The sequence below is a fragment of the Paroedura picta genome, chromosome 17, assembly GCF_049243985.1.
Source record: "Paroedura picta isolate Pp20150507F chromosome 17, Ppicta_v3.0, whole genome shotgun sequence".
NCBI lineage: Eukaryota > Metazoa > Chordata > Lepidosauria > Squamata > Gekkonidae > Paroedura > Paroedura picta.
In genome coordinates this window covers 8,080,868-8,107,610 of record NC_135385.1, presented here as the reverse complement: position 1 = coordinate 8,107,610, position 26,743 = coordinate 8,080,868, and the positions used below count along the sequence as shown (strand labels likewise).

The 26,743-nt window shown below is 53.3% G+C and overlaps 1 protein-coding gene across 1 annotated transcript; it reads right to left on the bottom strand.

Moving 5' to 3' along the window:
* Positions 1 to 1,677: 1,677 nt before the first annotated feature.
* On the bottom strand, positions 1,678 to 21,396 carry LOC143827502 (uncharacterized). The gene is given in 19 exon segments (XM_077317096.1): positions 1,678 to 5,044; positions 5,414 to 5,540; positions 5,746 to 5,825; positions 6,395 to 6,512; positions 6,678 to 7,048; positions 7,496 to 7,586; positions 7,656 to 7,879; positions 10,738 to 12,486; positions 12,839 to 12,966; positions 13,855 to 13,971; positions 14,363 to 14,543; positions 17,235 to 17,257; positions 17,259 to 18,945; positions 19,302 to 19,430; positions 19,758 to 19,884; positions 20,090 to 20,169; positions 20,305 to 20,413; positions 20,661 to 21,108; positions 21,277 to 21,396. Coding segments are annotated over 18 exon segments (7,356 nt in total). The 5' UTR covers positions 20,769 to 21,108; positions 21,277 to 21,396; the 3' UTR covers positions 1,678 to 3,137.
* Between the last annotated feature and the right edge of the window lie 5,347 nt (positions 21,397 to 26,743).

Genomic DNA, 26,743 nt, shown 5'->3' with positions numbered 1-26,743 from the left:
AGGAAGATCAGGGCTCTCTCAGCCTCTCCCACCTTGGGGGGAATAGCCCCGCCGCCGCTTGGAAAGTCATTTGCAAAGCATAGTTCAAAGGGGCAACACAACCCAACTACAATAACCTATATATCTCGGGGTACAAGTCTTAGATAAGAAGGGTTCATGTGCTAAGATGTGCTTCATCTGTATCGATATGTACATGTTTACAATGGCACAATAAGGGAGGGGTTACTAAACACGGCCACTAAATCAATACGTCATAGAATCATAAATAGACTTGGGAGGGCCCTCGTGGGTCATCTAGTCCAACCCCGTGTCTGGCGCCAAGGAGACTCTTTGTGGCAAGCGAACTTACAGGGGAGGCTCCAATGGATAAACAAGCTAGACCGGCTGTAGGATTCAAGGCCAGCAGTCTAGGAAAGCCACGTCTCCCACAGTTTCACCCTCACAGGCTGGGCCCAGGTGACCGAAGCAGGTATTCCAGTCCGCTGATGGACCGGTTCCCATCTCCAGGTGGAGGCTGGAGATTCTGCACCTAAGCCTCGCCCAATGTCAGCCTGGTTTCCTATACAAAGCCATGCAATTTACCTCCTGAGCCATTTATATTGCAAAATCCTTTAGGCACACAGGAGCAAGGAACAGGGGGGGGGGGGACAGGCTGAAAGTTCACAGAGGAAAAGCACAAATATTAGGCAGAAACGAACCTGGTTCTGACACAAGCCCTCTCCTCCTTCAGGCTGTATTTATTATCAGTAGCAGCGAGGAGGAACATAAGCGTTATCCTCAAGAGAGTTAAGCTCTGCTAAATGCCCCTTACTGCATTCAACAGGCGAAACCCAACAGACGGCAGGATACGTAGGGGGATCCCTGAGGGTCTGCCTCCTCCCAAACACCATGAACAGTGAGGGGAACACACGTTTATTTAGGGATTAAGAAGAAGAAGAGTTGGTTCTTATGTTTTCTTTCCCCGAAGGAGGCTCAAAGCGGCTTCCATTCGCCTTCCCTTTCCTCTCCCCACAACAGACACCCTGTGAGGTGGGGGAGGCTGAGAGAGCCCTGATATCCCTGCTGGGTCAGAAGAGAGCTAAGAAAAGGGTACAGACCTGCAGTTAAAAATCACTGCAAAACGACAGTTCAAAAGGAATCCGTTGCTGAATTCTCATGGCCCTTCAGTACAAGTCTAACAAATTTCATTTATTTATTATTAGATTTCTATTGTGCCCTCCCATACGATTGTGGGCCCATAAAACATGGAAGAGTCTGAACACATAACACAGTCACCATATAACACATCAGCAATGACCAAGCCGTGGATCTTAGCATCCAGGGTGGGTCTCAAGGCCAGAAACTAGGAGGAGGGACTCCAGAAGTTCTGAAAATTCCCCCAAAGGTCCCCATCCTTTACACCAGCGGTCACCACCTTATTATCACGGGGATTGGTCAATGCTTGACAATGTGTCGGAGGCCGGGGGGGTTGGGGACCACTGCTTTAAACCCTCCCCATACCTGATCAATAGCCAATCATATAGACTCAACCAGTGCTTGCTCAGTTGATTTCTCACCAATACACCAATCGTTGAGAGAAGGGAGGTTCAAAATGTCTTCCAGGTGGCATGTCACCCCCAAAGCTCTAGGTAAGAGGCCGCCTAATGCGGAGATGCAAAAAAAAAGGAAGCAGCCGGCTACCAGAGTAATCAATAATCTATATAAAAACACAATCCATTATCTTAAAACATACGTGCTCAATTCCCATCGCTTAAATTATAAAGAAAAAAAGACGATCAACTAACCAAATAATTATTGATACATATGAAAGTATAGTTTGCCATCCTCTTAACCTACATATTCAGTTCCCATCACATATTAATCCTAATCTAGAAGTTGTTACCATCTTTCTTAGCAAAGTAATTGTTGATACATATGAGAGTATAATCTGTTATGAGAATATGTTCTATTATTGTCTTAGGTAGTATAAAGTCAGTTCCCTTCATATATTGGCCCTAACCTAAGAGTTACTGCTGCTGTCTTCCTCACCGGAAGCCAAGTGGATGCTCCACTGTTCAACACATTCTTCAAGTGGTCGCAGAAAATGAAATTGTGTTCTTTTCCATGATGTATCCGTTTGCGGGTCTCGAAGTATTTGTGTTTCTTGATCCACCCTACTCAGCAGTGTCGCCTGATGGTTCCTGTATAAAGTATTTCTGGCCGTGTTTCTGTCAGGGCCAAAAAAGTCTCTTGGTTGATTCTTGCTTGCAGTCGCCTTTGAGTAGGCTCTGTATACTTTATCAATCTGGATCTCATCCTCCTGTATGTAGTGTTCCAGGCTTTTTGTAATTTCCTTCCTTAGATCTGTTTTCCCAAGTTCTTCTGGGACGTCTTTAATTTTAGTGCTCCTAGCTTGTGGTTCTGCTTCCAATGTTGACTCTCACTCCTGTTGTCTGGCATCTGGACTTTGGTATGCTTGCCAGCTGATTTGTGTTTTCATCAGCTGTTTTCTTCAAGTCGTCAATTCTATCTGAGAGCTCTTTCCTGGTATCTTGAATTTCATTTTCAATCTGTTTAACTGCTTTCAGTATCTCTAAGTTGCTTTTGTTTAACAAATAAAACATCTGTGCGTTTGTTAGATTTTCCATTTCTGTACGCAGTATGTAATAAAGTCTCGTCTCGCGAGAGTCCGGGTACTTAGACGTTATCAGTTTGCAAAATCTCCGTGTTCTTTCAGACACTTCCCCTGAGCTCTCATTAACAAATTCTCAAGCTCTTTCATTGCCCGTTATAGCGAGTGTATTTAGCTGGCTTGCCTCCCGGCCGAAGAAAAAATTATCTTGTAAATTAGTTCGGGCGAAAAGGGAGGGGGAGAAAAAAAAGATGCCCTAGGAAAAATGCAGGCTTTTATCAGCTGGTCGTTCCAAACTTAGAAGATTAGTCCAAGATAGAATATGGCGGTCGTCCTCTTGACCCGAAACGCTGACAGCCTGTAATCCGGGGAGATATACTCCCTAAAGGATTGGAGACAGCCCCAAGAGTTCCCTAGGACTTCCTGGGTAGAAAGGTGAGGTGGGGGTTGCGTACCCCTCCTCTTTTCTGCCAATTGCTTCCACAATTGGCCCCTGTCAGGCTTCAGTGATTGCAATGAAATCCTCTCAGGACGACATCTTGGCCACACCTCTCTGATTGAATCTCTTGTTGCACTCTGATCATCCAGAAGGTTTCTTGCCTGTGTGGGTTAATAGATGACGTTTAAGAGTGCTACTTTCACTGAAACTTTTTCCACACTCGGAGCAGCCAAAAGGTTTCTCCCCTGTGTGGGTTAACAGATGACGTTTAAGAATGCTTCTTTGACTGAATCTCTTTCCACACTCTGAGCATCCAAAGAGTTTTTCCCCTGTGTGGATTAATAGATGTCGTTTAAGAACGCTACTTCGACTGAATCTCTTTCCACACTCTGAGCATCCAAAGAGTTTTTCCCCTGTGTGGTTTAATAGATGTCGTTTAAGGGCGCCACTTTGACTGAAACTTTTTCCACACTCGGAGCAGCCAAAAGGTTTCTCCCCTGTGTGGATTCTTTCATGACCGCGAAGACCGCTACTGTGACTGAATCTCTTTCCACACTCTGAGCATCCAAAAGGTTTCTCCCTTGTGTGGGTTCTTTGATGTTCTTGAAGATTGCCCCTCCGACTGAATCTCTTTCCACACTGTGAACATCCAAAAAGTTTCTCCCCTGTGTGGGTTCTTTGATGTAGTTGAAGAGTGCTACTGTGTTTGAATCTCTTTCCACACTCTGAGCATCCAAAAGATTTCTTCCCTGTGTGGGTTATTTTATGTTCTCGAAGACGGCAACTGCGACTGAATCTCTTTCCACACTCTGAGCATCCAAAGGGTTTCTCCCCTGTGTGGGTTCTTTGATGTACTTGAAGGGTGTTACTTCTACTGAATCTCTTTCCACACTCTGAGCATCCAAAGGGTTTCTCCCCTGTGTGGGTTCTTTGATGTTCTTGAAGATTGCTACTTTGACGGAATCTCTTTCCACACTCTGAGCATCTATAAGGTTTTTCCCCTGTGTGGGTTCTTTGATGTAGCTGAAGACAGGCAGCCAGACGGAATCTCTTTCCACACTCTGAGCATCCATAAGGTTTCTCCCCTGTGTGAGTTCTTTGATGTACTTGAAGGGCGTTACTTCTACTGAATCTCTTTCCACACTCTGAGCATCCAAAAGGTTTCTCCCCTGTGTGGGTTCTTTCATGACCTCGAAGAGTCCCTCTGTTCCTGAATTTCTTTCCACACTCTGAGCATCCAAAAGGTTTCTCCCTTGTGTGGGTTCTATGATGTTCTTGAAGTTGGCTACTTCGACTGAATTTCTTGCCGCACTCTGAACATCCAAAACGTTTCTCCCCTGTGTGGGTTCTTTCATGACCTCGAAGAGTCCCTCTGTTACTGAATCTCCTTCCACACTCCAGGCATCCAAAAGGTTTCTCCCCTGTGTGGGTTCTTTGATGTTTGTGAAGAGTGTTAGGGTGACTGAATCTCTTTCCACACTCTGAGCATCCAAAAGGTTTCTCCCCTGTGTGGGTTCCTTGATGTTTGTGAAGAGTGTTAGGGTGACTGAATCTCTTTCCACATTGTGTGCATCCAAAAGGTTTCTCCCCTGTGTGAGTTCTTTGATGTCTTTGAAAATTGCTACTGTGACTGAATCTCTTTCCACACTCTGAGCATGCAAAGGGTTTCTCCCCTGTGTGGGTTTTTTGATGTTCTTGAAGATGGCCCCTCCGACTGAATCTCTTTCCACACACTGTGCATTGATAAGGTTTCTCCCCTGTGTGTATTCTTTGGTGCACGAGGAAATGGGATATACTCCTCAAGTGTATTCCACACTGAATGCATCTACCTGCCTTCATTATTGCGTGCTTTGGAGAATGATCATGACACTTTCTACCATCTTGTTCCTCAAGCATACGGATTTTAGGTCTGCCTTGATAGCTGCCCTTCTCTTTCAAATCTGGCGTTTGGCGCTGAATTTCTTTGTCCTCTTCATTTCCCTCCTCATCCTCTCCTGGAATAAACAGGGAGATCCTGTCAGCACGTGGATGAGCTGCTAAGGGCCAAGGGCATCTGGGTGGATGGAGCAGGGAAGGACTCCTGTCCCTTCGGTCGATCGTACCCACACCTACACCTTCCCCCAGAATATCTCGCATTTAAGGGTTCCTCCCCGCCCCCAAGAGACATCTTTCTCCAGGTCTTTCTCCCTGGGGATGCCGGGGATTGAACCGGGGACCTCCTGCAGGCCAAGCAGAGGCTCTCCCCGTGACTCAGAGTTCCTCCCCGGAGGCCTGAAAGCACCGCATCCCTATTCATTGTTTGGATTTGTTTCTCGTCAACATGGCAGCAATCAGCACCTTTGTCCCCTGTGAAGGATCCTTACCCAGAAAGGCCAGATCCCGAGAGATCTCCCGCATGACTTCCCAGTGGAGGGCTCTTTGTCCGGGATCCAGCAGGGCCCACTCGGCCTCCGTGAAAGAGACGGACACCTCCTCCAAGGAAAAGGGGCCCTGCGGGAGAAAGCAGACCCCCCCTCAGAGATCTCGCCTGGCAGAGACTGACCCCCGGAAGGGAGGCGTCTGGGAAGGGACAGGGCGCTTGGCTTGGGGTGGGTCAAGGGGAGGGGGCTCAGAGCATCTCCCGCCTGGACCCCTTGCAGAGACTGCAGGAGCCCCCCTGGGGGAGGAGGAGGGACCCGGGCTGACCCCCTCTCACCTCTCGTACCTGGACTGGAGGGGCAGCAGGTGCTTCCACACCTGTGAGAAGACGACGGTTCAGGGGCATCTCTGCCCTGCCTGCGAGGGAGACAAAGGAGGGAGGGAGAAGGGCTGTTTGCTTGTTTGTTTGTTGCCTGCTTGTGCAACCTCGTCCTCTGTGCAATCCACACATTTTCCCCCCACACTTTATATTTATTTCTGGAGGGGGCAGAAGGGAAGCTGCAGGCACCCAGGAGCCTCGGGGGGGCATAAGGGCTCTCCCCGTATTTTGGACTTCTGGGAGTGCCGTATTTGGCTGGGGGGAGGGAAAGGGGGGTTGAAATGATGTCCCATGACGGCCACCGTCCCCTTTGGCCCAGACCTGGCTTGAGTGCCTTCCAAAGACCCTCCTCCAGTCCCCTGCTGACCCCAGCCAGCCGGCCTGCTCTGCCCTCTTATTTCCCTCCGCATCCCACCCGGAGCCCTGAGAAGGGGGGACACAGAAGTCCTCCTGTGTCCTGGGAGCTGGACCCCCGAGCTCCCTGAAGGCGGAGGCCCCGGATGCCCCAGGCGGAAGAGCCCTGCTGAGCCCTGGAGCCCCTCTGAGGGAGGGAGGGAAATGCATCCTCATGTCTGATCTCCTTTCACACCCCGAGAGGAGACCTTACCACGGAGGAGGCCGCCTGGGGCACGATCCACGGCCTGCGCCCCCGGCCCTTGCTCCAAGCAAGCGCCTTCCGCCTCGGGGAATGAAGTTTCTTCTTCCTTCACAGGTGGGGCCCGGATCTGGAACGGCAGCGGGGGGGGGGGGGGGGGAGGAGGGGTGGAAGCAAAGAGGCCACATTGTGGGTCCTGCCCCCCTCCCACTCTCTCCCCCCTTCTTCAGCAGACCTGGGGACGTAGCTGGAGGGAGGAGAAAGGCCAGAGATGTCGCTGGAGGAGCCCCCTCACCTGCTCCACCTGCCTCTCCTCCTCGGCCTGGCTCAGGAGGAAGCCTTCGGCCAGGGCCACCGCCTGGGAGCTGCTCTCCGGCCCGCATCCTCTCACCCAGCGCTGCATCTCCCCGGGCAGGACGGCCAGGAACTGCTCCAGGATCACCCGGTCCAGCATCTCCTGCTTGGTGCTCCTGTCCGGCTCCAGCCAGCGGCTGCAAAGTCCGTGGAGCCGGCTGCAAACCTCCCGGGGCCCGGCAGCCTCCTGGTAGCGGCAGCCCCACAAGGACCGGCCCCCCTCGGCTGCGGCCATCCCGCCCTGAGCGAGCCCCGGTCCCTGGAGGAGGAGGGGGCCACTCCCGGCCCCCCAGGGCTGCCCCCCGCCTCGGCCTGGGGAAAGAGAGGGGCCTGTGAAGAAAGGGGGGCAGGGGGGCCCGAGGGGACGGAGGACCCCCACTCACCCACCCACCCCCACTCCCCCCAGGGTGGCCCTCCTGGACCAGAGGGAGCCCCTCCCCCACCCCACCCCGGAAGTGACCAGCCCCTCCCTCTGGGGGAACTGGGGGGGCAGCGAGGGGGCGGGGCTAAGGACAGGGGTGGCCCCCCAATAAGGCCCGCCCCTCCCTTTCCCCAGAGGGCGGGAGACCCCCACAGCGCCGCCCTCCCCCCCACCCGCAGACTTCCTCGCGAGGAGACCTTCCGCGCATGCGCTTGCCACCCCCACCTCCCCCAATTGCTTGCAAGGAGACCTTCTGTTCCCGGATCCCCCTGCATCTCCCCTCCCCTCCCCCCACTTGCTTGCAAGGAGACCTTCCTCCCCCCCCCCGTGCAACTTACTCGCGATCCACCCTCCCCGGATCGGGACCAGTTTTCCCCGCTGCCTCCGGAAAAGCCTCCCTCCCTCGGCCCCGCCCCTCGCTCGTCCTCTCTGCCAATCAGCGCCGCCCCCTTAACCCCCGCAGTGCTGGCCTGGAAGGACCCCCCCCCCCAGACTCACCTGGAGCAGCGGCTCCCAGGTGCGCGAGGTGCAGCCTCCGTTTCTCCCGCGGCTCAGGAGGGCAGCTTGACCCCTGCAGTGCTGGCCGGGGAGGCTGGGGGCAGCCGAGGACCCCGCAGGGGAGGCCAACGCGGGAGGCGGCCGGGGGGCCACGGAGGCCCCGATCCCCCCGTCCCTGGGCGGATCCCCCGAGGAAGAGGGCGGGGAAGGCGGATCCCTCCTTGCTGGGGGTCGTGGCCGCACAGAAACGGGGCTCCGGGCAGAGACCCCCCCCTGAATCCCGGAGGTTTCCCCCCCCCGGAGTGAGACGGAGCCCCCCCCCCCCCCGCACGACCCCTGAGCCCCAAAGAGGGACCCCCGCATCACCCACCCCCCCGTGTCCCGGGGCTGAGAGAGCCCCGAGAGAACTGCTTGGTCAGAACAGCGTTAAGAAAGGGGAACCGACTTGCAGTTAGAATCACTTCGAAACGACAGCACGAAAGGAATTCTCATGGCCCTTCAGTACTAGTCCAACATATTTTATTTATTAATATTATATTAGATTTCTATACTGCCCTCCCGTAGGATTCAGGGCGTACATTTAAGAGTCTGAACAGAAAACACAGTCACAATACAGCACACCAGCAACGATCCAACGGTGGATCTAAATCAACAGATCGCCAAGGGCTTTGGAATTTGCCCCACTGTGAGTATTCTCCTAAAGAGACACCTTAGCAAAGCTTAACTTATCTCTGCTGAAATATATATATATATATATATATATATATATATATATATATATATTTAATTGCAACGTAAGTACAATTGGCCAGGTGCCCCCAGATGTCCCTCCAAAAGTGGGACAATCTGGTCACCTTAACATAGTCTCAACTGGAGCTTGCTCAGTTGTCCTCTCACCAATCAACCAATCCTTGAGAGAAGGGAGGTTCAAAATGTCTTCCAGGCGGCATGTCACCCCCAAATTTCTAGGTAAGAGGCCGCCTAATGCGGAGATGCAAAAAGGCAAAAAGTTCCTTTTACCGTCTGTGGTGGACACGTTAAAGGATCCAAACATTTTGGTGCAAAATACACGGGCTCATGCAGGAAATACGAAGAATATGTTTCCTATGGAGGCCAAAAACTCAGTTCCAGAAGATGGAGAACGTCTGGACAAGACTGGCCTTCATGGTACGCAAAGAACCTCCAGAGAAATTTCAAAACCACTGAAAATGCATTCTGGATGATCGAGAGACATAATTATTCATAAAAACACATCATCGATGTAATTAACTAGCTAGTAGACTGAATGATGAGACTGAAAAATTGAACTTTTTCCCCCTCTCCCTCCTCCCCTGCTGTTTACTGAATATCAACCCCTTCACTGCCCACCCTTTCCATGAAATTGTATTCAAGAGAGAGAGAAAAAATGAACCAATCTTATTTATTTCTTCAATTTATTGCCTACTGCACCCCAAAGGCTTGTGGTGGGTTACAATCCTCTGATAAAAACTCAATAAAACCCCTTAATATACATAAAAACAGATTTCTCACAAAAAAAACATAAGACTCTGCAGTACGCTAGTCCCAACACAAGAATAGACTAATATCGAGGGGTGGGGAGAGGAAGAAGGCCGCTTTTATAAGAGGCTGCCCGGCCTCAACCGTAGACCTGGCGGAAGAGCTCCGTTTTACAGGCCCTGCGGAAATCTGAAAGATCCCACAGGGCCTGCAGCTCCTCCGGGAGCTCGTTCCACCAGGTTGGGGCCAGGACCGAAAAGGCCCTGGTGGAGGGTCAGGCGTGCTTCCCTGGGGCCGGGGATGCCCATAAACTCACACTGCTGATCTCAGGTACCTTCCCCATCTGGCGTGGAAAATCCCCAAAACACCTGTCCATAGTGGATCAATTTCCCCTTCCTCGTGGTGACCTAACATTGACAAAAATCTCCAAAAGTTCTATCTCACAGGCGGTACGCCATCATATTGCAGCCTAATTTCTCTAATTCTCCAAACGGACCTTGAACGCCTACGTACGCAAGTGTACATAAGTGTGAACATGTGAATGAATGAAATATTAAACCTTTAACCGAATAGGTATTGGTATAGTCTACGTAAAAGTTCCCCAAAACATCTCCAGAACTCTTCCTCCTGTCCACAAGCTGATGCTCCACAAAGGGGCATTGAACAATTGTCACATGGTTGACACAACTCAGCTGATCAGTGATCCGCACCCCCCCCTACTACTCCCTGCCCAGAATTTAATAGCAATCATGGGGACGCCATGACGTCTCTTCCGTAGTCTTCCTCTCATTCGGGCAGGTCACGCTATCTGCAGAGACAACTGGCATCCGTCCTCCCCCGAGGGGTCAGCGTGACATCGCTCTCTGGAACAAACACCTTTTCAGCCAAGTCAAGGGAAAGACGCAGACTCCAAGATTCCCTTAGAGCCGTCCAGTGACTCCTGAAGGAGACCAGGTCCTCCAGCCAGAACCAACCAACCTAAATGCCTGTCCTGGATGCTCACCTGAGCACCTCAAGCCCCATCAACAAGAGGATTCTGAAAAGGAAATGTTTTTGCCAGTTTCGGAGATACCAGAAGGAGCCAGATCGGAAGGCAACCTGAAGGAGGGAGTTCCACGGAGGAGGGGAAGCACTACAAGGGAAAGCGCTTTCTGAACCTCCAACTCCTGGGCGTCTGAAGAAGACCTCATCAGAGCCAGCTGAGGATCATTTCACCTCCGTGTGGATTCTTGAGGGAACCTGAAGACCGGATCTATCCCTCAAGCCCTTGCCGGAAAACAAACATTTAGGAGATTATTCCCTTGTGTAGACTCCTCCAGGCTAGAGGAGATGTGAACTCCTCTTCAATCTTCTTCAGCCTGTGAGATCTATCTGACGGCTTCAAACATGGCGAAAGTGCCTTTCACAGAAGAAGGATTTCTCACATTACTTCCTGATTAGTTTGAGATTACTGTGTAGAATCAAATGTTTTTCAACTGTATATATATTTCAATGCTTCACGTGTACTGTGGCTGTCATTTAGGAGTGAAATAAGGGGAAAGCTCTTTTCATGGACTAACCGAAAGGTTTCTCCCCTGTGGGGGTTATATGATGTTATTGAAGAGGGCTACTTCGTCTGAATCTCTTTCCAAACTCTGAACATCCAAAGGTTTCTCCCCTGTGTGGGTTCTTTGATGATGTTTAAGATTGCTCCTCTGACCGAATCTCTTTCCACACTCTGAGCATTCGAAAGGTTTCTCCCCTGTGTGGGTTCTTTGATGTCGTTGAAGTGTGCGATCGTCATTGAATTTCTTTCCACACTCTGAGCATTCAAAAGGTTTTTCCCCTGTGTGGGTTCTTTGATGTACTTGATAACTACGCCAGTCACTGAATCTCTTTCCACACTCTGAGCATCCAAAAGGTTTCTCCCCTGTGTGGGTTCTTCGATGTGTTTGAAAATTGCGACTCTCACTGAATCTCTTTCCACACTCTGAGCATTCAAAAGGTTTTTCCCCTGTGTGGGTTCTTCGATGTACTTGAAGAGTGCGTCTGTCATTGAATCTCTTTCCACACTCTGAGCATTCAAAAGGTTTCTCCCCTGTGTGGGTTCTTCGATGTGTTTGAAGATTAGCAGAACGACTGAATCTCTTTCCACACTCGGGACATCCAAAGGGTTTCTCCCCTGTGTGGGTTCTGTGATGTTTTTGGAGAGTGTCACTGTGAGTGAATCTCTTTCCACACAATAGGCAGGCAAAAGGTTTTTCCCCAGTGTGGGTTCTTAGATGATTTTGAAGATTGCCCTTCTGACTAAATGTCTTTCCACACTCTGAGCATCCATAAGGTTTTTCCCCTGTGTGGGTTCGTTGATGTCGTTGAAGAGTGCTCCTGTGTTTGAATGCCTTTCCACACTTTGAGCATCCAAAGGTTTTCTCCCCTGTGTGGGTTATTTTATGTTCATTAAGAGCGCTACTGCGGCTGAATCTCTTTCCACAGACTGAGCATCTACAAGGTTTTTCCCCTGAGTGGGTTCTTAGATGTCGTTGAAGATAGGCACTGTGAGTGAATCTCATTCCACATATTGGGCATCCAAAGGTTTTCTCCCCTGTGTGGGTTATTTTATGTTCATTAAGAGAGCTATTGCGACCGAATCGCTTTCCACAGACTGAGCATCCATAAGGTTTCTCCCCTGTGTGGGTTTTTTGATGCCGTTGAAGATAGACATTCCGACTGAATCTCTTTCCACACTCTGAGCATCCAAAAGGTTTCTCCTCTGTGTGGGTTCTCTGATGTTGTTGAAGACCGCTACTTCGACTGAATCTCTTTCCACACTCTGAGCATCCAAAAGGTTTCTCCCCTGTATGGGTTCTCAGATGTCGTTGAAGATAGGTACTCTGACTGAATCGCTTTCCACACACTAAGCATCCAAAAGGTTTCTCCCCTGTGTGGGCCCTTTGATGTCTTCGAAGACTGCTATTTTGACTGAATCTCTTTCCACACTCTGAGCATCCAAAAGGTTTCTCCCCTGTGTGGGTCCTTTGATGATGCTTAAGATGGCCACTCTGACTAAATCTCTTACTACACACTAAGCATTGAAAAGGTTTCTCCCCTGTGTGTATTCTTCGGTGCACGAGGAAATGGGATATACTCCTGAAGTGCTTTCCACACTGAATGCATCTACCTGCCTTCAACATTGGGTGATTTGGAGAATGATCATTACACTTTCTGTCATCTCGTTTCTCCACCATACGGCCGACTTTCCTTCTTCTAAGTCTGCCTCGATTGCTGCTGTTTTCTTTCAGATCTGGCGTTTGGCGCTGAATTTCTTTGTCCTCCTCATTTCCCTCCTCATCCTCTCCTGGAATAAACAGGGAGATCCTGTCAGCACGTGAGATGCTAAGGGCCAAGGGCGTATGGGTGGATGGAGCAGGGAAGGACTCCTGTCCCTTCGGCCGATCTTACCCACACCTCCACCTTTCCCCAGAATATCACGCATTTAAGGGTTCCTCCCCGCCCCCAAGAGACATCATGGAGCTCCTGCCCAGAAGGAGCTCCGTAGCCTCCAGATTCCAGGCCCCAGAAGGCCTCTCTCCCTCGTCACCCAGCAGGCCTTGCAACTGAGCCAAGCCAGATGTGCCCCCAAGTGAATCGGCCGTCCCCCACGGCTCCTCCTCGCCTCTCCCCTTGACATGACCCTGAGGGATACTCACTCTCAGCCAGCTCATTTCGGGAGGAGATCTGCTCGGGGGGTTCTTTTGAAGACGGGGGCAGCCTTCCCTGCGATGTGGGGCCCGCCTCTGTCTCCTCCACCATCTCTCTGGTACGTCTGGTTCCTTTCCTTCAAAAATAGAGAGAGAAAAAGAGGGAGAGATTGATCTCTCAGGTGTGGGGAAAGAAGGCAAGAGAGTCAGGAGTCAAGATTCTTCCAGCAGCAGAGAACCACATTCAGGGTCCAAGCCCTGCTCTCAGGCACAGCCCCCTCCCACCTGGTCTTTCCACCTGGGCATGCCGGGGATTGAACCTGGGACCTCCCGCCTGCCAGGCAGATGTTCAGCCACTGAGCCACAGCCCCTCTCCCTTCAAGGACCTCAGTAACCCAAGATTGGAGGGGTTGAAACTAGAATCCCTCTCTCTCTCATCTGTGTCCTCATGTTCTGCCCTCCTGCCGGATCCTCCTTGGGGTCTGTTCGAGGCCCCCGGTGTGTTTCTGGGCCCGGGGGGGGGGGGGAGGCCTCCTTTTCCACTCCTCCTGCCGCGCCTGTCCAGGACTCTGGCCTGTCTGGCTGAGGCCCTGCATCCTAAGGCCTCGCCCACTCTCCGCCCCCTTAGCCCTGAACCAGTTATGTCTGCCGCTCCCCGAGTGGTTTGAAGAAAGGATCTTCATAAAGGATCCCCATAACTCTCCCCCCCCAGCCCCCCCTTGCACAGCGGAGCAAAAGGGCCATCCTGAGCTGCAACTGGCCGTGGCCACACCAGGATCCTCTCCGGCGGGGGGGGGCGCTTCATTTGGATTGGGCTCCCCTTGCCCCCCCCTCCCGGGCTCCCCCCTCCCCGAAACTGAGCAGCCCCTCCTCGTCCTCCCTTTGGGGGAAACTGGGAGGGGGCAGCGAGGGGGGTCTTGGGCTGCAGACAGGGATTGCCCCCCCCCAATAAGACCCGCCCTCTCCCCCTGGTGGAGGAGACCCATTCAGAGCGCCGCCCTCCTCCCTCCCTCCCCGGGTCCTACTTGCGAGGAGGCCTTCCTTGCCCGCGTGCGCCTGCAATCAACGCCCCCGGGTGACTTGCGAGGAGACCCGGTCTGGAAAGCGGCGAGGAGGCCGCTCTTTCTGCGGATGCGGTGCCTTAAAACAGGGATTGAGCTTCCGGGCCAGAGGACTCCCGCGCATGCGCCAGCAATGCTCCCCCCCTCCCTTGCTCTCGACTTCCGTCCAAAGAGACCTTCCGCGCACGCGCCTGCCCTCCTCCCCGCCTCCGACTTCCGTGCAGGGAGAGCTTTCGCGCATGCGCCTGTCATCCTCCGTTTTCCCCCCGACTTCCGTGCAAGGGGACCTTTCGCGCATGCGCCTGTAATCCTCGCTTCCTCCCGACTTCCGTGCAGGGAGAGCTTGTGCGCATGCGCCTGCCATCCTCCCCCCCTCTTCCCCGACTTCCGCGCAGAGAGACGTGCCGCGCATGCGCCTGCAGTCAACGCCCCGAATTACTTGCAAGGAGACCATCCCCCCCATACGACTTACTCGCGAGCAACCCTCCCACGGATCGGGCCCGGCCGCTCAGGGGTTCCTCCCCCCACCCGCAAGAAAAGCCTGGCAACCCCTGCAGTGCAGGCCGGGGAGGCCGGGGGCAGCCGAGGACCCCGCAGGGGAGGCCAACGCGGGAGGCGGCCGGGGGGCCACGGAGGCCCCGATCCCCCCGTCCCTGGACGGATCCCCGGAGGAAGAGGGCGGGGAAGGCGGATCCCACCTTGTTGGGGGTCGTGGCCGCACAGAAACGGGGCTCCGGGCAGAGACCCCCCCCCTGAATCCCGGAGGTTCCCCCCCCCGCACGAAAGAGGGACCACCCACAGCACCCACCCCACCACCACGCAGGGGGGCAAAACCATAGCTGAAGTCTGTGGACCCCCCTGATTTTTGCACTAGATCGCTCCAAACTCCACACAAGATAACCTATAATAGCAACAGCCACAGCACACAAACACAATATCACCTTTGGGGCCACATGGTCCAAAACCACAGATCCTGATGGGGCCTCGGATCTCTTACCGTGTCCAGGGGGGCCACAGCCTGCGCCCCAAAACCCCCGCAGATGGACAACCCTCCCCTCCCCCCCCGCCCGTGAGCCCTCCCTAAAGGCCAAGACAGCTCCAGAAAGGACCCTGCCCTCCCCTCGGCCCACCCTGCCCTCCCCTCGGCCCGTCACTCCCAGAAGCCCAGACTGGAGCGCTGTGGTTAGACTGGTCTTCGTGCAGGTGCGGCTTTTCTGAACAGATGTTGAGCATTCAGGCAAAACTCTTGGAAGACTCACTGTGTATCATGGAACGGTTTCCAGATATAAATTGAGGACAGATAAACCTGATATTATCTGCTTCTGTAGAAATTTATATGACCCCCCCGTCCCCGTCTGAGTGTTGCTGGGGGGGCCTCTTGCCTTCCGCTTCAGCCCCCCAGCGCAGAGTCCAGACCCCTCCGTCCGTCCGTCTGTCCGTCTTGGGCCCGGCTGGCCTTGAGGTGCAGCTACTGGGACAGACGCTTGAGGCCTGGCCCTCGGGGACCCAAACAGCATTCCCGATGTCCTCTTTCCCAACCAACATTATCGCCCTCTTTTCAGGATCTAGTCCCAGTTTGTTCCCTCTTAGCCATGCCCGACAGCAATGGTGGACGGTTACCCACCTTCCCCACCAGCCATTTTCGGCAGGGCATCCGATCTCTGCTGAGGAGGGATGGCCCTTTGGGGGGGAGGGCAGTCCACTGCTGGGGGTCCTCAAAACTATTTAGAGGGGTTGCCACACTTAAAACTATCGGCCAGACTGTCCCCTCTCCAGTTATCACCTTTCGCTGCCACCAGTAAGACCCTCTTTTTCAAGGGGGTCTCTGAGGAGTCCAGGACCAGGAGCCAGTCTCCCCCAGAGCTTACTCCAGGTCCCCCTGGCCCATGGAGATGTCGGGGACAGGGTCAGAGGAGGAAAAGGGGACCTTACTCCTGGGAGGAGGTGGGGAGGACAACTGCGGTTGGGAGATTTGGGTCCCACAAGGTTCACCTGCCCACTCCATGGCTATCAGTCCATCCCCCAAAACTGGATGGTTCTCAGAGGGGGAAAAGGGGGTCTGACCCCTTAGAACGTACTGGAATGTTCTGTTAAGGGCAGCAGCTTTTCCTCTTGACCCCTGTGTGTCCTGTTTCTGGACTTCATGGGGCTTCAAGGTGGTGACTTCCCAAAATCCTCACAGCAGGCAGGACTGGGGAGAGATGAGAGCTGTACCATGTCTCTCTAGAACTTCTGGTCATCTAAAAATGTGTCCGAATTCAGGTTGCTGGCTGGTTGCCCTGTATTCTTATAGCCAAGGGAAAAAACACCAAAGCACCAAAACACAAGGAAATACCTGTGCAAAACGTCATCTATAATAAGGTAATAAATGTTCTTGGTAATGATGTAATTGGAAAGTCAACATTCAAGGCCTTGTAGGTTTTTCTCTTGGAGTCAGGCCCAAACGACTTCTGGATTTTAGTCACTTCCAAAAGTTTTCTTCAATGGACAGGAGAACGCATGAAGTCCCTTCTTTGGTCAGAATAGAACATACCGCATTGGGAATACTAATAAACCTCTTGAGGGTTTTCTTGGGACCATCAACCGTCTCCTAATAAATAAATGTTTATTTGGAAGCCAGCTGGGTGGAGTGGTTAGGAACGCAGAGTTTTAATCTGGTGAGCCGGGTTGGATTCCCTGCTCCTTCTCCACATGCAACCAGTTGGGTGACCTTGGGCTAGTCACAGCCCTGATAAAGCTCTTCTGATCGAGCAGGAATATTGAGGCTCTTTTAGCCTCACCTCCCTCACAGGGTGTCTGTTGTGGGGAGAGGAAAGGGAAGGCGATTGGAAGCCGCTTTGAGACTCCTTTGGGGAGAGAAAAGTGGCATATTAGAACCAACTCTTCTTCTTTTGGGGATAAATAAGATAAATCTTCTCCATCTGGGGACCCAGTCTTTAAGGTGACATCCTACCATTCCAATGTGTTCTACATGTTTATACAGTTTCAATGCTTCATATATGCTGTGGTTGTCTTTTAGGTATGAAATAAGGGAGTAGCTCTTTTCATGGACGAAGCAATTACAGGATTTCTCCTTGCAAGGGTTCTTAGATATTGTAGAAGACTTCTTTATTATCATTTTTAACTATGATTTACTTACAAACCAAAAAACATATACTGTAACTGAAGAAGATTTTCATGCTGAATGAAACTCCACAATGAGTATCCAAAAATATCTTCCTCTGTAAGAGTTCTTTGATACTGTTGAGGATGGCTACAGTTACTCTATTTCCATGCTAAGAGAAATTAAAAGTTTTCTGTCCTGTGTGAAATCTCTGAAGTTCCTGAAGAGCGCAACTCTTGACAGAATCTCTTTCCACACTGATCATCCAGAAGGTTTCTCCCCTGTGTGGGTTCTCTGATGCAGCTGAAGACTGGCACTCCGACTGAATCCTTTCCCACACTCTGAGCATCCAAAAGGTTTCTCCCCTGTATGGGTCCTTAGATGATGTTGAAGCTGGACACTCTGAATGAATCTCTTTCCACACTCTGAGCATCCAAAAGGTTTCTCCCTAGCATGGGTTCTTTGATGTTGTTGAAGATAGCTACTTTGACTAAATCTCTTTCCACACTCTGAACATGCAAAAGGTTTCTCCTCTGTGTGGGTTCTTTCATGCAGCTGAAGACTGCCACGTTGACAGAATCTCTTTCCACACTCTGAACATCCAAAAGGTTTCTCATCGTTGTGGATTCTTTGATGTTTTTGAAGATGGGCTGCCTGATTGATACTCTTTCCACACTATGAGCATCCAAAGGGTTTCTCCCCTGTGTGGGTTCTTTGATGTTCTTGAAGATGGGCAGATTGACTGAATCTCTTTCCACACTCTGAACATCCAAAAGGTTTCTCCCCTGTGTGGGTTCTTTGATGTTGTTGAAGATGGGCAGATTGACTGAATCTCTTTCCACACTCTGAACATCCAAAAGGTTTCTCCCCTGTGTGGGTTCTTTGATGTTGTTGAAGAGTGCCTCTCTGACTGAATCTCTTTCCACACTCTGAGCATCCAAAAGGTTTCTCCCCTCTGTGGGTTCTTTGATGTTGTTGAAGATTGCCTCTTTGACTAAATCTCTTTCCACACTCTGAACATGCAAAAGGTTTCTCCCCTGCGTGAGTTCTTTGATGGTGTAGAAGAGTGCCACTCTGATTGAATCTCTTTCCACACTCTGAGCATCCAAAAGGTTTCTCCCCTGTGTGAGTTCTTTGATGTTGTAGAAGATAGCTACTTTGACTAAATCTCTTTCCACACTCTGAACATGCAAAAGGTTTCTCCCCTGTGTGAGTTCTTTGATGGTGTAGAAGAGTGCCACTCTGACTGAATCTCTTTTCACACTCTGAGCATCCAAAAGATTTCTCCCCTGTGTGGGTTCTTTGATGTTGTATAAGAGTGGTTTTCTGACTGAATCTCTTTCCACACTCTGAGCATCCAAAAGGTTTCTCCCCTGTGTGAGTTCTTTGATGTTGTAGAAGATGGTTTCCCTGACTGAATCTCTTTCCACACTCTGAGCATCCAAAAGATTTCTCCCCTGTGTGGGTGCTTTGATGTCGTTGAAGATCGCCAGTATAACTGAATCTCTTTCTGCACACTGAACATTGATAAGGTTTCTCCCCCGTGTGGGTCCTTTCATGTCTTTGAAGAGAGGCCCTCTTACTGAATCCCTTTCCACACTCTGAGCATCCAAAAGGTTTCTCCCCTGTGTGGGTTCTTTGATGCATCTGAAGATTGCCACTCTCTCTGAATCTCTTTCCACATACTGAGCATTGATAAGGTTTCTTCCCTGTTTGTATTCTTCGGTGCATGAGGAAATGGGATGTTTTCCTGAAGTGTTTTCCACACTGAATGGATTTACCTGCCTTCCTGATGGTGTGATTCGGAGAATGATCATTACACTTTCTACCATCTTGTTTCTCAACCAGGCTGCCGTTCTTTCTTTTAGATCTGCCTCGATTGCTGCTCTTTTCTTTCAGGTATGGCTTTTTGCGCTGAATTTTGTTGTCCACCTTTCCTTCCTCATCCTCTCCTGGAATAAACAGGGAGATCCTGTCAGCACGTGGATGAGCTGCTAAGGGCCAAGGGCATCTGGGTGGATGGAGCAGGGAAGGACTCCTGTCCCTTCGGCCGATCTTACCCACACCTCCACCTTCCCCCAGAATATCTTGCACTTAAGGGTTCCTCCCCACCCCCAAGAGACATCATGGAGCTCCTGCCCAGAAGGAGCTCTGTAGCCTCCAGATTCCAGGCCCCAGAAGGCCTCTCTCCCTCGTCACCCAGCAGGCCTTGCAACTGACCCAAGGCAGATGTGCCCCCAAGTGAATCGGCCGTCCCCCACGGCTCCTCCTCGCCTCTCCCCTTGACATGACCCTGAGGGATACTCACTCTCAGCCAGCTCATTTCGGGAGGAGATCTGGTCGGGGGGTTCTTTTGAGGACGGGGGCAGCCGTCCCTGAGATGCCGGGCCCTCCTCTGTCTCCCCCACTGTCTGTCCCGTACTTCTGGCTTCTTTTGCTCCAAGAGAGAGAAAGAAAGACAAAGCTGATTAATCTTATATGGTGGAAAACATAAATTCAGTTCTCTGAGAGGACAGAACCATATCCAGGGTCCAAGCCCTGCTCTCAGGCACAGCCCCCTCCCACCCCCTCCCACCTGGTCTTTCTACCTGGGGATGCCGGGGATTGAACCTGGGACCTCCTGCAGGCCAAGCGGAGGCTCTCCCCGTGACTCAGAGTTCGTCCCGAGAGGCCTGAAAGCACCGCATTGCTATCCAGTGTTTGGATTTGTTTCTCGTCAACATGGCAGCCATTTGCAACTTTGGCCCCCGGGAGGGATCCTTACCCAGAAAGGCCAGATCCTGAGAGATCTCCCGCATGACTTCCCTGTGCAGAGCTCTTTGTCCGGGATCCAGCAGGGCCCATTCGGCCTCCGTGAAAGAGACGGACACCTCCTCCAAGGAAAAGGGGCCCTGCGGGAGAAAGCAGACCCCCCCTCAGAGATCTCGCCTGGCAGAGACTGACCCCCGGAAGGGAGGCGTCTGGGAAGGGACAGGGCGCTGGGCTTGGGGGGGGTCAAGGGGAGGGGGCTCAGAGCATCTCCCGCCTGGACCCCTTGCAGAGACTGCAGGAGCCCCCCTGGGGGAGGAGGAGGGACCCGGGCTGACCCCCTCTCACCTCTCCTACCTGGACTGGAGGGGCAGCAGCCGATTCCACACCTCTGGGAAGACGACGGTTCAGGGGCATCTCTGCCCTGCCTGCGAGGGAGATGAGGGAGGAGGGTGAACTCTGCCTCGTGTGAAGGAGGAGGTCATTTTCTTCCTGAGCTCAGCCCTCCCCCCACCCAATTCAGGGGGGTGCCCCAAACACATCCCGGCCCAAAGAGACCTTACCAGGGGAGAGGGCCTCCTGGACACGCTCCACGGCCTGCGCCTTCTCCTCAGAAGGAGCTCCTTCCGCCCCTCGGAATGTGGCTTCTTTCCTCCCGGATGGGGCCCGCACCTGAAGCAGCAGCGAGGGGGGGGGGGAGACGGGATGGAAAAGAGACCACGCCGTGGGTCCTGCCCCACTCCCAGGCACTGCCCCCTCCTGTCACCAGACCTGGCGACTTATTTGGAGGGATGAGAAACCCTCTAATTTCAGTGGCCCCGGAAGGAGGGTGTGAAATCTCCCGCATGGAGGATGGAGAATAGTCTGGCAGGGAACCTTGCGGAGAAGGCCAGAGACGTCCCTGGAGGAGGCCCCTCACCTGCCCGGCCTGCCTCTCCTCCTCGGCCTGGCTCAGGAGGAAGCCTTCGGCCAGGGCCACCGCCTGGGAGCTGCTCTCCGGCCCGCATCCTCTGACCCAGCGCTGCATCTCCCCGGGCAGGACGGCCAGGAACTGCTCCAGGGTCACCCGGTCCAGGATCTCCTGCTTGGTGCTCCTGTCTGGTTCCAGCCAGCGGCGGCAAAGTCCGTGGAGCCGGCTGCACACCTCTCGGGGCCCAGCAGCCTCCTGGTAGCGGCAGCCCCGTAAGCACCAACGATGTTCCTCGGGGACCCCCACGTCCTGATGCCTGCAGGTCCTGGCCCAAGTCCTCTCTGGCCCGGCTCTTGCCCAGGATTCAGTGCCAGTCTCTGCCTATCCAGGGTGAGGGTCTCTCCTTGATCTCCTGCCACCTCCAGGTCCTTCCATCTCCAAAAGATGCCCTTCCTCACTAGGGGAGACAAGGGGGGGGGGGGATAGACATCGGAAAGGCTACAGGAAGTGGGAAGAGAGTGGTGCCACCCCCCTCCCCATTAAGACCCCCCCAGGATTGCCCTGCTTGGTCCCCCTTGACTGCTTGGGCTCTTAGGGGATATCCCCCCCCCTCAATAGGACTTACCTGCCCGCCGGGGCTGCAGGGCTCCTTCCAGGTGCAGCTGACCCACCTCCGGGCTCTTTGTGCTAGTCAGAAACTTCCCCCCTGCTTTCCCCTCCCCTCCCCTCCCCCAGCGGAAGAGGCTTTTCCTCTTCGCTCCCCACCCTTGCTCAGCCTCTCTGGCAAAAAAGCTCGGTCCCTTTAACCCCTGCAGGGCTGGACAGGAAAGGAGACGCTCCCCGGGCCCGTTGCCATCTCCCGGGGCCAGCCAGGCTGCGGCTCGGGGCGGGGGGGGTTTGCTGAGGGGGTGTCTCTGCTTTGCCCACCGAGCGCCGGCTTGGGGAGAGCAGCGGGAGGCCGGAGACACGCCGGGGACTGTCTCCCGTCAAGCGTCCGCGGAAACTTACATGCGAACCATTCAAAAGGGGGGGGGGATTGATTGGCAGGGGGATCCGGGGGGAGGGAGGTCTCCTTGCAAGTAATTCGATGAGGGGAGGGGTCGCTTGCAGGCGGATCAGGGGAAGGAAGGTCTCCTTGCAAGTAATTCGATGAGGGGAGGGGTCGCTTGCAGGCGGATCAGGGGAAGGAAGGTCTCCTTGCAAGTAATTGGTGGGGGGGCGGGCGGGTTGCAGGCGCATGCAGGGAAGGTCCCCTTGCAAGTAGGCATCTGGGTTGGGGCGGTCTTTGGCCTCGGGAAGGAGGAGTGCAGCATCCTCAATGGGTCTCCCTCCACTATGGGGAGAGGGGTTGGTCTTTGTTTCCGGGGAGGGGGCAATCTCGGTCCTTATCCCAAGACCCCTCCTCTGAAGAGAGAGAGAGAGAGTTTGCATCCCCTTCTATCTTCAGCCTAGGCTAGTTCCCCTTTTCTATTGGCGAGGGATTCCCCAGAATAAAGCGGCCGCCATCCAAGGCCTGCAGCCTGCCTCTTCATGGCCTCCCTTGGGGTTTCGTGCCTGCACTCCCAGGAGAGCGTGCTTCACTCCCCTTGTGCTCAGCCTTGAGCGCTCTGCTGTCCACATGCAAGGCATTTCCCTGCTTGCTTCTTGTAGGTGTCCCATGCAGGCATTACCTGGGACTGGCAAACCGTACCAGGAAACGATGCGTCCACGATGCACCTTTGCCCTCCACAGAGCCTGTAGCGAACAAGGCCGTATACGGACATTGCACACCTGGCTGACCAGGCCACAGGGTCGCCACCTGGCTGCAGCAATAATGAGCCACTGAGCTCCCGCCAGGTGGTCTGCAGGAATGTATAAATAAACAAGTCCCCAGGCACGGGGAGGGCCATTCCTTCCTCTGGCGACCCCTGATCCAGATCCACGCGGAAGAGCTGCAGAACTCAGCTGGACAAAATTGCGGGGAAGTCGTTGCAGTGAAAGACCTCATAGATTTTTTTGCACGGAATTGAATATCAGTGCGCGGGGTACCCTGCTCGAGGTACTCTGGAGGTAAAAGACTGGGAAAGGATTGGGGAGGAATTGAAACCAGAACCGAGAGCCCCTGTTCAGTTTTTGCTCCAAAGGCGCTGAGCGTTTTGACCCCTGAGGCGTCCCAAAGAGTGGGTTAAAATCGAGCTGTTGTATTTGGCTTTCCCTTAAGGACCCCTCTTTTCTTATTTGTGTGCTTTGCATGTTTCTGTGTTTTACTCGGTCGTTTTCATCCGGCTTATAAAATGTATTTCAAAAAAAAATGGTTTTGATGATTAGCCACCTAGGGAGATTTTCAATTTTTTTAAATGTGGCTGCCATTGGGAGAGCCTCCAGCTGCAGTAGCAGGAGTGCTGCTTAGCAATTTGGAACCGGGCTCTCCCTTTCCAGTTCCTGTGCTAGGAGCTTAATTAGAAACTTAAACAACCCGATGAGTCAGGACTTGCTTTCTCCCAGGGTGGATCTTGATAGTCACGGATGGGGAATACCCTTCTGCCCCAGTCTTTCATTCGAACCCGGGACCTTCTGCAGGCAAAAGAGAGGGCACAGCCACAGAGCCACAATATAAATCATGGGGGGGGGGGGTTATCCATTTTGGAAAAGAACATCACATCCCACCTGAATGATGGAAACTCCATCAGGTTTACCGAGACGGCCTGGCATAGGAGTCAAGAGCGGTGGCTTTTAATCTGTTGGGCCGGGTGTGAGTCCCCGCTCTTCCCCGTGCAGCCGGCTGGGTGGCCTCGGGCCAGTCACAGCCCTGATGCCGCTGTTCTCACAGAGCTCTCTCAGCCTGCCTCTGTGTGGCAACCCGGGACTTCTTCCTCGGAGGTCTTCTTTCCGGGGACTAGCCAAAGCCCTGCTTTGCTTCTGAGACCAGACAAGATTAGGGTATCCCAGGCCTCAGGGGTTACTGCGGCAGGCACACACACACTGGGATTAAAATCCACGGAGGATCCCACCCTCACCCACTGGGTGGAGCTGCAGAACTACATTAGTTTGTTGATCCAAACAGGGAGCCCTGTCGGTCTGAAGCAGCACAATAAAACCAGGGTCCAGGAGCACCTTTTAAGACCAACAAAGGTTTATTCCAGGCGGGAGCTTTTGAGGGCAAGCAGTGGCCATCATAAAGTAGGAATAGATAAGCAAAAGTTAATCCTGTTGCATTATTAAAACGTGAGACCAGCCAGGTCCTGTACGAAGAGCCAGGCAGTGACACCCTCCTGTCTTAGGCTCCTGCCTAGACACCTTTACGGATCGCGATAGATCACCTGCAGCTGGAGGGAACTTTGCAGTCACCATGGGTGTAGCTAGCAGCGTCCACAACAGTGTGATTTGGGGCAGGAGCATGAAGAAGAAGGGTTGGTTCTTAGATGCTGCTTTTCTCTACCCGGCTCAAAGTGGCTTACATTTGCCTTCCCTTTCCTCTCCCCACAACAGACATCTTGTTAGGTGGGTGAGGCTGAGAGAGCGCTGATATCACTGCCCGGTCAGAACAGTTTTATCAGCGCCGTGGCGAGCCCAAGGTCACCCAGCTGGCTGCTTGTGGAGGAGCGGGGAATCCAACCTGGCCCGAAAGATTAGATGTCCGCACTCCTAACCACGACACCAAACTGAAGCCTGCGACACTTCCGTGTCACCTGCCACGAGGAATTTGCGACCCTCTGGGGCTAGCAAACAAAATGTCCAAGGTGGGGTTGGCCTTTTCCGCTGCAGCAGCACGCAGCTGGCTCAAGTTCGACTTCATACCCGTTCATCAGCGCTCAAAACCTCTTGGTCATTCTCGTGGTAGACGCCACGCATCTCACACTTGGATGGTCCAGACAGGGCTGATCCTGCTAGAACCTGGAAGCTGAGCAGGGTGATGGAAGACTTCCAGGGATTTGGGTGGGCGTTCCTCCCAGGAGCGCTAGAATTCGTGACGTGGAGGCAGGCGATGCAAACCCCCTCCAATGGCCCCTCTCGCCTGGATGCCAGAAAACCTTGGCTCCTCCGGCTACACGGCACGCGCCGTGCGATAAACAGAATAACAAAGAGTTCCCCTGGGTTCACCAAAATTTACCCCGGAAAAACAGGGGACGGGTTTGGATTGGAAGTGACGCCCTGCTGACTCAGCCTTTGAGGACAGCACCCAAATGTTTGTGAAACGGCCCATTCGGAACAGACCCCCTAGTGAAATGACTCTGCGAAAACAAGCAGACGCACAAAACTCTTCTTTTCCCCTCACCTCTGAGCCAGCGGCCAACCGGATCTCGAGGAGGGAAAATGTGGCCATCGGCTGACGTCAAACGGCATCTGAGCCATGCTGCTTCTTACTGGGGGGAGCACATCCTTGGCTTTCCGAGTGTTTGGCTGGAGGAGGGAACTGGCAGGGCTCTCGCAATTTCTGAAAGAGAGGTTTGTTTCCTGGCTGCTTTGGCCAGAGCTGGCGGGCATCGGAGTTCAGCGAGGCCTCGGGGCAGCTCCGGCCCTGCATGATCGGTCAACGACGACGCCCATTCCAGAAAGCTACCGGGAAGGGGAGTGAGGGCACGATTCCCACCCTGTCCACCGAGGAGTAAAGAGGGCAGCCTGCTTCCGGTTGGGGCTTGGAGATCTCCCCGAATGCCGACTGATCGCTCGACAACCAAGAACAGCACCTCTAGAATCCTAGAATCCTAGAATCACAGAGTTGGAAGGGACCCCCTGGGTAATCTAGTCCAACCCCCTGCACTGTGCAGGACACTCACAACCCTCTCGCTCATCCACTGTCACCTGCCACCCCCTTGAACCTTCACAGAATCAGAATCAGGCCTCTGGAGCAGGGTTTCTGGACAATTCTGGAAGGGTTTCCTAGTGGGTAGAAGTTAATTCATTTTCAAGACATTTACTGGGGGATAGGATCATGTACCCAAATCCCTGGAAGTCCTCCCATCACCCTGCTTAGCTCCCGAATTCTGACGGGATCGGCTTGTCTGGACTGTCCAGGCCAGGGGACTTACTCTGACGTAACCGTGAGATGTGTGGCATCTATCACAACAATGACCGAGAGGTTTTGAGCACGGATAACGGGTATGAAGTCGAACTTGAGCCAGCTGCGTGTTGCTGCAGCAGAAAAGGTTACAATCCCGTAAGGGTTTTGAGGCAGGAGACTAACAGAGGCGGTTTGACCTGCGCCCCTCTCCAAAAACGGCCAGCGATGGGCCTGGAGGGGGTGGGGAGGGGGCTCCGGGTGGGCGTGTCCACAGCGAAGCTTCCCAACCGTATTCTGCATAACTGCGCCCCTTCCGGGGTTTCTGGACGCCTGAAGAATGTTTCGGGGGTTTCTGGATGGTTTAAAGGTTGAAAAAGCTGGCTCTGGAGGGGGTGAAGATAAGGCAAGCCAGGAGACCTCTGCAGTTCATCCCTGGAGTGTCCCGCGAGGGAATAGGAACAGGGTGCCCGCTTCCCCCAACTCCTATCTGTTTTGCCGACTTCTGAATCTCAGGGGAGGTCGCTGAGTTTGAGCTCACTGGGCCGTGGCCGGCTGGCAAAGACACAGGGCGCCCTTGCCAGCGTGAGTTCTCCGGATCACAAACAGCACACGTTCCACGATCTTTCCCCGCCTCCTGCGAATCTCAGTCCCCCGGGTGCTATCGTTGTCTCCTCTGGAGGTTTTCGTCACGCCGTCCGGAGCCAAGTTCTCTGGAGGGGCAACCGAGATGCACCAGATAACCTTTCCCAGAGGCAAGCTGCACCGTGACCCCTTTGCAAGAGTTCAGCTGCACGCCCCGTCGAAAACGGCACGGGGCCAAAGTCGGTGAAGCCGGGAGGCTTGCCGCGGGCTTAGGAAAGCGTGCCGGCCACCTCTGTAGGCCCGCCGCGGGCAACCCACAACCGTGAGCCGAAACCAACACACAGGGCTGAAGCAAGCCGGGCAAACAAACCGGGCCATAAAACGATCGATAAAACAAATCAACAAATAAGAACCCAACAATACAAAAACGTCGATGGAGAAGAAGCCAAGATAACGACGAGGCTAAAAAGCACATTCAACCGAATTATATTAATAAAACAGTCCAACGTAGGGATGCCATCCTCCAGGC